The sequence below is a fragment of the Austrofundulus limnaeus genome, unplaced genomic scaffold, assembly GCF_001266775.1.
Source record: "Austrofundulus limnaeus strain Quisiro unplaced genomic scaffold, Austrofundulus_limnaeus-1.0 Scaffold627, whole genome shotgun sequence".
NCBI classification, from domain to species: Eukaryota; Metazoa; Chordata; class Actinopteri; order Cyprinodontiformes; family Rivulidae; genus Austrofundulus; species Austrofundulus limnaeus.
The window spans coordinates 87,751-97,862 of NW_013953029.1; the positions used below are offsets into that span (position 1 = coordinate 87,751).

Below are 10,112 nucleotides of genomic sequence, written 5' to 3' on the forward strand. Positions count from 1 at the left end.
CACACACACACACACACACACACACACAAACCAAACACAGACATATAGATCCAACCAGTCCCCCCACCCACACCGAAGCCTCCTCCCGTCCTACCTATAGTGCAGTGTTCCCCGTTCCAGCCCGGGCTGCATTCACACTTGCCGTCCTTGCAAGTGCCGTGCTCGTTGCAGCGCGGGTGACACGCCCTCTGGTCACACCCGGCGCCCATCCAGCCGTCGTCACAGCGACAGGTGCCTGAAACACAAACGCCGTGGCCACCACAGTCGGCTGCACAAATCTCTGTGGGAGACAGGAACACAGAAAAAAAAGAGACAAAAAAAAGGAATGGCGGGGAAGACAGACAGACAGAAAGGAGGGGGGGGCGTTCGAGGCGGATGGGATAGAAAGGAAAGACGAGGCGGTGATGGGACAAGGCAACAGGGGTGGGAGAGAAAGACAAATCCAGAAGTTATTGTCAGGGAGAGGCGGCCACGCTCCACTACCTTGTCTGATGGCAGCTGAAAAGAAATTCCTGCGCCTCATAGGGGCAATCCTTTTTGACAATACAAATCTAATAAGTCCATTACCGAGAAAAGACAAGGTTTGTGCTGGCCTTAGAGGACTGATTCTATTCTTCACCCCTTTTCCTCTTTGGTGATACACCTCTGCCACAAAGGCGGTAAAGAGAAAGAAACGCACAGCTGGAGCTATAGGAATGTCTGCAAATTCAGCACACCATTAAGCGCCACCATTTGGAATAAAACTATAAATGTTATTTCTTTCTTTTTTTTTTAAATACTGGCACAGCTCATAGCTCTGGCACATGCTCCGCTGTGGGCTGGAGGCAGAAGGTACAAATCTATAGAATGATTTAAAGCACAGGATTTCAATATGCTGTTTTGATTCTCTTTAAGTGCCGTCTAGCAGAGGAAGACGTGCATTCATGGGTTGAAGGAAAATAAGAGACGGAGCCACAGTAAAGCCTGACTGTGAGGCTATTGTGTCTCGGCTGAAAGAACCTCCCTGCTGTGTCAGAACCCAGGACATTAGCCTCATCTCATGAACGAGAGAGAGAGCACGACAAGCTGAAAGCTCAAAAATTAAACACTGACAGATTACTTATGAATCTCATTGAAATGTTAACCTCTTTATTAACTATTCTGTAGTTTTAAAAAAAACGAGGGCTTAGCTGTATGGGCAACAATGGACAATATAATTCCTGGCTTATTAGCCAAGGCAATTCAAATATGACCACAGGGGACCAAACTGGAGGTAAAATCTTTTAATAAGTCAATTACAGCTTTTCCAGCTCCCATTTTGTTATTGTTACAAATTCAATTTCACTGGTGTTTTCAGCCTTAAACCATAACATGGCTTTAATGGCTTGAAAACCATTTAAAAAAAAAGCATCCTCCTCCTGCTAATTACATGTAAGCACAAACTATACAAATGCTAATTTTACAACTCACTTCTGATTTATTAAGTATTCCAGTAGTGTCCAAATAAATACCAGCACAGAGCCTTAAGCACAGCGGCACGCAGACAGAGATAAGTGCAAACATCAGAACAGTGTGTAGTTGCCGAGGTCTGCGTGTGTGCTGCTGGCTTCTACCTCTGAAGGTAAGGATATATTAAACACGAGGTGCTAATGAACTCAATTAACAACCAGACATCTTATTAACACATACCGGTAAGTTGAGATGGGGGGCGGGCTTTACAGCTCATTCCTTTAAGTCATTACAATTTATACTTTAAAAAAAAAGGTGAAAGACCTTTTGGAGCAGAAGGGAAATGGGTAACATGATAAAGATGCAATTACAGTCCACAGGTAAACCCTCGTTATCTTTGGCCAAAGGAGTCCACAGTGAGGAATACACCATTTTTATAATGGTCCTCTCCATTTGCGCCGGTGGACCGTGTAAACAAACTTTCCTCGAGGTGGGGGACTGACAAAAATGGCATTAGAGCACACATTTTAAAGAACATAAAACCTTGGGCCTAGTTTTATAGCTACTAACAGTATTACTACGTACTGTGCACACGTTGGTTAGCTTTTCCAAGGCCACATGAGAAAACGAGTGTGATGTGAACATAGAGGAGGTGATGTTAAATAATTCTGAAATCCATTGAAAGCTTCTCATAGTTACATGTCTGTAAAGGTGCCTGCTGTGGGACTCCAACGCATATTATAACTTTGCTTTGTATTAGAGCACAGACAACTCTCCAACGAACAGGATAAAGGGGGATAAAGAGCCAACTCATCATCATTTATGGAGCTTTTCTCCCTGCGAGGCAAACTCAGACTAACTGCGCACTTCCCTCCAAATCCTTGGGATTACCCAACAGGTCATTGTGTCTGCTTTTTGGAGTACAAACGATGTTCGTGGATCAGAGAGGCTGCTGGACTAAAAACACTCATTCCAGAAATATTTGGTGAGAACATTAATCGCTCCGTCCAAATTAAAGATGACTACAAAAAAAAAAAAAAAAAATCTGCAACGGCTTCAAGAAGGAACTCGACTGACGTGCTGGTTATTAACGCATCAGCAGTCTGCAGAAACGGAGCTATCTGAAGCTATTATCTGCTGCGGAACAACAATAGACTGCAAATACAGACTCATATGAACATTTATTCATGTGTAAAACTAAAAATCCTTAAGCAGCAGTGAAAAGGAAATCCTTTAACTTTTGCATGTGCAGACGCTGGGAGTCACTGCTGACAGATAACTGCATTTGACAGCTCTATAACAATGTATAACTGAGTTCAGTGAGGTTTTCAGTAAAATTCATCTTTATTAAACATGAGCAAGCAGACTGTCAGAGCTGAGCTCACTTTTTTTTTTAGCTCCGCGTTGGAATATTCTAGCATAAAACTGTATCTTCCACTCATCTTTTCAGGACTACCAAGAGAGAACTCTCCCTATGGACATAATGAACACAATGGGAACAGTCCTCCAGAGCAGAGGGGAGGAAAAACTCAACTATTATTAGCTGTGAAACTTGCACTGATGTGAGGACAGGAAGACTTCAAGAAAAAGAGCATTATCTTGCATCATTCTACTGACAGAGTCCCTGCTTTGCATCCTTTCCTCCTTTCTGCAGCTGCCACCTAACCAGGCAGAAACTGGGGATTGGGCCATTTGTAAGAGAATCAAATTAAGAGGAAAATCATCAGAAATGTGATTGCATGTCCCGGACATCCAACTGAAAACTGATGAAACAAATTTATGCCTGTATGCGAGCCATTTTCTTTTTTTGGAGGGAAAAATCACTAATGTTCATGTCTCTGATGAGCAAAGCAATTACCAAAATTGATCAAAGCGATGGGATGTTACAGATGAATTGGTACATATTTCAATTGTGATGCTTGTTGTTAATGTTAGTGGTGCATTTACTTTCTGAACAGGCAAGAAATTACACCTAAAATAGAAGGAATTTGATTGCTGGCTGTTGACCTCCGACTGATTATTGATGATAATTATTGAAAGCATTTGCGTCAAGTAAGAAAATCACAAACTGTTACTTCAGATTGAAGCCTAGTAATTACTAGAATTACATGTAATCAAGTAGAGGAAATACATTCAACTGGCAGAGATGTATAAATTAATACAGGTCGTTGCTAATTACTGTTGGTTTTAACATCTAAAAGGGAAGGTAATAAAAAAGTCAGCCATGACTTTACATAATAAATTACCAAGTAGGAGAATCAAAATGTAGCAGGTAAACACAGTGTAAATGTTCTTAAAGGTGTTGTTAAATATGTTTATTGAAGCTATTTATTTAGTTATAATTTAAGCATTTCTGATTATTTGTTGAAGCAAAAAAAGATGTTTTATCAGCCATCAGCTGCCTTAAATTCTAAACATCAGCGTTCTTATGGAGGACCGAAACTGACATAAATAAAAATTAAAGCAGAAATGTATAAATGGACCAATAAAAACACACTTAAAATGCACCAATTAAATTAAAAAAGGAGAACTTTTAACTCTTTTTTTATAATTTAATTGACTTGTATATTTATTTTTCTAGCTTACTTCCAATAAATTATATATTTTAGCACGTAATTTAAAATTTACAGTTTTCAAATATAGTTTTTTGTTTTCCTTTTACTTGTAGATGCATCTGTGTCTCATATTTATTGATTTAATAATTTTCCCCACCAGTTTTTTTAATTCCATGTCTTGTTTTTACATTTCTATCTCCTCTTTTTTACTTTACCTTATGCATTTCTGCTTCATTATGCAAATAAGGTGGGCGGTCCTTCTTGAATCAGCTTCTCTCCTATTGGTCAACAAACAGGAAGTAGCGGGATGCATGTGCAGATCTACTGTGCATGCTTGTGCTGCCTCAGTTTAGCTTAAAGATTAAAGTTTAGTTAAAAACAAAGGCACAGGTTAGTGTTTTCCCTCCTGGCCTTTGTTTTTAAATGAATTTGAAACTTTAATTATGTGCTAAAATATATAATTTATTGGAACTAAACCGGAAAAATAAATATGAAGGTCAATTAAATTATAAAAGAAAAGGTAAAATTCTCCTTTTTAAATTTAATCGGTGTATTTTAAGTGTATTTATTTATTTATTGTCTGTTTATATATTTCTGCTTTTATTTCTAATTATGTCAGTTTCAGTCCTCCATACATTCTAAGAAAAAACACAGCAGTCAACCTCTAATGATAAATAAAATGGCTTATGTAAAATATTAAGTGATGGTGAGTGGTCAGAAATTGAGAATACACAACTTTAAGAGCTATAAGCTTTATAGAATTTAGTTATTACATTTGAGTTTGACATTTCCCTGCTTGTTTCCAATTTAAGGATTATGTTTACTTAATGGTTATAAATGGCTACACTTCAACAGCACATGTTTTGCTTCTCTATTTTTTAAGTATCAACATTTATAGAAGAATATTATGAAAGCCAGTTTCATGTTAAAAGCTTTTTTGATTGCGCTTTTGTGGACATACCAAATATTTTCCTACTCATTCAGCACTAAATCAGCTTGTAAAAAAAGCAACCCTGCCAATGCCTGCTCCTCTAATGGAAGTGTTTACCTGTAGAGCAGTCATGGCCAGTCCAGTTGGGATCACAGCTGCAGGTTCCGGTGTCTGCCAGGAAAGCTCCGTGTCCAGAGCACTGATCCATGCAGGAGGCCCTGGGACTCTCACATCCTGGCCCGCCCCACCCGACAAAGCAGTGGCACTCTCCCTGGACACAAACGCCTCGGCCCGAGCATGTTGGATCCAGGCAGTCCACTGAAAGTGTTTCAAAGGGAGAGTGTTAGACACACCAGTCACCTGCTGTTTCCATCTCTTTCAAAGCCCACCCTGGCGTCTCTATTCCAGCCTGAGCAGAATGACAACTTCAGTGGGCTGCGGCTCAAAAGCAGAAGCAACCAGCTTAGCACATGAACAATAAATGTACAAAAAGGGAAAACACAGAAATGCCGTTTTTCTAAAATGGAAGAAAAAAAGATTTACATAGAAGCAAATTAAATGGCTGTTTGCTCAGTGGGTGTTATGGCACAAACTAACAGATTCAGCCCACACTTCTGCCGGCATTTTCTGTTCATTTCGTAGGCAAAAAAAAATCTTTCAAAGAAGGAAAAACTGCGTAATAAAGGCATTTTTCGATAACATAAAAGCCACACTGATGCACAGCTGAAAGTTAGCAAACTTGAAACCTACATTTACTGACTAAAAACACAGTGAGGCGACGCCTGAGGCTGCAGCCGGAAATCCCAAGCATAAAAGCATCAAGTCTAATTTATATACCAACAACCCCCTCTATATTTTGCATATTGTATATGTTAGCTTCATTAGCATACTAATATAAAACTGATGCCATTTTTTTATTGGTTCAATCCCGACAAGCTTGCTCTGTAAGGAGCAAAAGGTGCAACAGCGTGCGATTACGTCAGCATTCTTTCAACAAGATCCTATCTTCAGGAACACACAGATGGCAAACGGATGCAGAGTGGGAGTCAAGTCTAGCCACCGAGAGCAGTAGGCCACACCATGGCAAGACTTCCTTTACGATGACATAAATGGATAGAAAGCCCGTTATAGTAAGACAAACAGCATCTCTTGCCTCTTAGCAGATGGTTTGGGCAAAAGACACAAAGATCAGAGGCCAACTGACAAGAAACTCTCTCCTGGCAATTAATCATCTTGGCTGAAGGTCACATGGAAAAAAGGTAAGAATGTTAAAGGGCCCTCATCCACATTCCCCTCCACTCCTTTTGGCTAACGCTCTACCTAAAATAGAATGGGGCGCCGACGGATGTCACAAACCCCCATTTATCAAACTCCCAGGGTCCATTTTTCATTTTGAAATGAGAGCCTTCAAGAGCTGGCAAACACAATGGCTCCTTCAATCTTATCTGGTCGAACCTTATCCAACAATGAATGAAGGTGGAGATCCTCGTAGATTAACAGCAGACTTTATGTCTGAACTTCAGACAATAAACGCACTGTTTTGATTAGCGTACGGCACTATATCCATGGAATGTACCGACACGGACACCTAAGATGTGCACTTTGAAGCATTATAGCAGAAATGTTCCTCATAGAGGACGCCCCAGCTTTCATACTGGAGACTTGAAGCTATAACTTCATTGAGAACACTTTCTTACGAGTACGCTGTCAGAGTGCCAAGCACTAATAGGTAGATGGTCATAACCGCTACATTATGTGGACCAAGTCACCTTCTTCACAGTTTTCTCCTTTGTAGCCCGGGTTGCAGATACAGGTTCCCACGATGCAGGTCCCATGGCCGCTGCACGTGATGTCAATACACTGGTTGGTGGGTACGTCACACTCGGAACCCTTCCAGCCGCTGTGACACATACAACGACCTTTAAGGTATTGACCATTCCCACTGCACAGCACTGGACAGGCGGCTTTGAAAAGAGCAGAGAAGAGAAATCCATTTAAACAGAGCACTCAGAGCACAACTTCATCTGACAATGAGAGCTTGATCAAACCCACAAAAGCTTTCTTTATAACCAATCACTGAAATTTGGCCTCTGTGGTGGACACAGCTTTAATGGGGACCTTCATTCAGTTTTTTTTATTATTTTTTTTAGAATATGAGTCACATGACTTTCCGGTCAAAATGATGCAAGTACAAACTCTCGTACCAGCTCCATTGATATTAATGAAGCTGTGCAGGTTTAGCTGTGTTTAAACTTAAATAAAATTGTGAAAACAGCATCAAACTCCACTGGGAGGACCACAAAATAGAGACAGGATAAATGGCTCTTTGAAGGGATCCAAATCTTGAGGAGCCGTTTGTTTCATAGAGCCGTTCAAAAGAACCGTTCCATTTTCAACAAATTATGTCATCACGTACGGAAAATAAATAAATAAATAAATAAATAAATAAATAAATAAATAAATAAATAAATAAATAAATAAATAAATAAATAAATAAATAAATAAATAAATAAATAAATAAATAAATAAATAAATAATTCTGAGGTTTCGGGTCACGTAGGGAAATATGTCACCACTTTGTGACGTCATCACGTTAGGTGGGTGGAACCATGTGTTTCGTCAAACAGAACAGCCCCCACCCTCACGCCTTTCCGTGAAAGAGGAAAGCAGGAGCGATTTAGGTATGAAAAATAAAGATTATATGAGGAATAAAATAAATTAAACAAAAAAAGGCTCGTTACTGCCCCCGCAGATAATGTACGCAAATGATGTGTGTGACGTCACGAGTGAAGGTCCCCACTGTAGAAAAACACTCATATTTTATAACTTTGCAATTACATATTGAAATAAAAATATCTAAATAAAAATAGATTATAGGGACACTGACATCATTGTGTTGCGGGCACGTTGAGAAATACTGTCCAAGTTATCTAAAAAATATTATAATTTCTAGAATAAAGATAACTCAGTTCAAATAAAAAAAGAAATGAGGACAGAACCCAAGAATATATCTGGATGATGGAGATGAACAAAGGTATGAGAGAGGAAGTGACTCACCTCGCCCACAGTCGGGTCCTTTGAATCCTAAAAAGCAGTGGCATGTTCCGGCAACACAATCACCGTTTCCAAAGCAGTTACTGGGACAGTCATCGATAGAATCTGCAAGAGAGCAATCAAGAGACTTTCTGAGTAATGTGGTAAGAAAAAAAAGAAAAAAGAAACTATTTTCCTACCACTCATTTCTTCCGGCTGATTATTTCCCCTTTGCTAATGACGGTGATGAGTACATGCTCCATTAGACACAACATTTATATTTCACTGCGTGCTCCGCGCTCGAGTCTTACCTATGTTTCACACAAATGGAGCGATTTCGCGACAAGAGCAACCGAGCTGTGATTACTTGGGCTTCTACCGAAATTGCAAATCAATAAAATTGTCAGAGATTCCAAAATGAACTGAACATTAAAAGTTGCCACGCTTGCAACATTTGATAAACTTAATTTGATCCACTGATTGCACATTGCAAGCTGATGAGGTGTTAGCAAAGGGAAAAAAAAGGGAAGCTACGCAACTTCATTTTCTTGAGTCATCCAAGTGCATCTTGTTTTTGTTGGACAGCCTGATTTCCAGTCTGCTTCATGCATTTGCAAAAACAGTGAGTAAGAGAATATTTCTTCTTTGCCTATTCATCAAAAAACTGAAAAAATAACCTCTAATCTTTTTTATCTTGATTTCTTCTCATTTTATTTTATCATAATGCACGAGCCAGTTTTTATGTATTGTGCAAGGAATTTAAAATGCCATCGTGACACGTAAATGGTTCCCTGGCATCTCGTTCAAGTCTTGTTGGACTCTGAACCATTGTCACTTATTCACTGGTGGTTAGACAGCAATTCAAGAAAAAACTTGATCAGTACACAGAAAAATTATTAAAATATAGTTCACATTTTCAGATTAAAGTAAAGTACCACAGCTAGCACATACAAGATGATTAATTTAGTATTGATATAGTCTATACAAAAACAATTATGTAGAATAGTACAGCAACAACTCAGTTTTTGTTCGCTTTGTTTTGCCTGTTATTACGACCCCCCCGCACATGAAGTGGGGGTCATATTGTTTTCGTACTGTTTATTCCTTTTTTTATTTATAATTTTTCAGTGGATTTTGGTCAACCGTATCACGGAAACAGCTGCACCGATCAACATGAGTAGTTGTGTCCGACCTACACTGCACCAGCCAATGGTTTTACGATAGACCACATATTTGAGGAGGGGGCTCCCTCTGAAAAAGGGGGTGTCTGGACATGCAAAAATGTTTTTAACTCAAAAACTATTCATCATGGGAGATTCAGATATATATATTTTTATTTGTTTAGCTCTGATGATGGGTTATCCCAGTGGTGTGCCGTCAGGACCAGCAAAGTCTTCTCTGCTGGCCTAAACTCAATCAGAATCACTACATTATAGAATATTTTATATTTATTATGATAGTTATTAATATTATTATTAGGATATTATTATTTTTTTAATATCTGTTCTCTTCGTTTCATAGTTTTTCTCCTGGCTGCGCAGCTTCCAGCAGCTTGTATTTATTTAGAGCTTTTATCCAATAAAATTTCGATCATGATCTGTTGCTAGGGTCCACAAATCTGCCTCAGGCCTTCAGAACGAGCAGCGAAGGCACCTGGAGGGTGAAACAAATGGCAGTGATACTGTTGCTTTGACCAATCAGGTGCTGAGTTGAAGACACCAGAGCCTGATAGCTGGCCTCGGACAGTGTCAACATTTTCTCATTGTTTGATTGGCTGATCAGAGAGCAGGAGTCACAACCGTAAAACTAGATTTCTGTAGCGTCTTATAAGCTAAATGCCGAGCGGACATTCTCAGCGTTACAGAAAATTAAAACTTATAACAAAAACACAGAACAGACTGGACTTTCAGTGTTAGCTTCATGGTGGTGATAGAAAAGGTCTTATTGTTGAAACGAAACGCCATGAGGACCTGTGTGACAGAGGAGCCGGAGTTTTCTTAAGGAAAAAAAGGAGGATTTTTTTTTATTAACAGGAAAAGATTATTAAAAATCAAGCCTGACTCAGCATATTTGCTGTTTTACAGCAGGTTCCTGTTCTGCAGCACATAAACCACTCAGAATTACAGCATCACAATCACATCATTATACATCACATCATTATACAT

At 39.2% G+C, this 10,112-nt stretch overlaps 1 protein-coding gene across 11 annotated transcripts in view; it reads right to left on the reverse strand.

The window, feature by feature from the left end:
- Positions 1 to 10,112, reverse strand: part of tenm4 (teneurin transmembrane protein 4) — a gene marked incomplete in the record, with an annotated part of 177,421 nt that overhangs the window by 72,472 nt on the left and 94,837 nt on the right. For all 11 annotated transcript variants that reach the window (XM_014027265.1, XM_014027266.1, XM_014027267.1 and 8 more), the window contains 4 exon segments: positions 95 to 280; positions 5,032 to 5,232; positions 6,684 to 6,878; positions 7,972 to 8,073. In XM_014027265.1, the coding sequence (XP_013882719.1) occupies positions 95 to 280; positions 5,032 to 5,232; positions 6,684 to 6,878; positions 7,972 to 8,073 (684 nt within the window).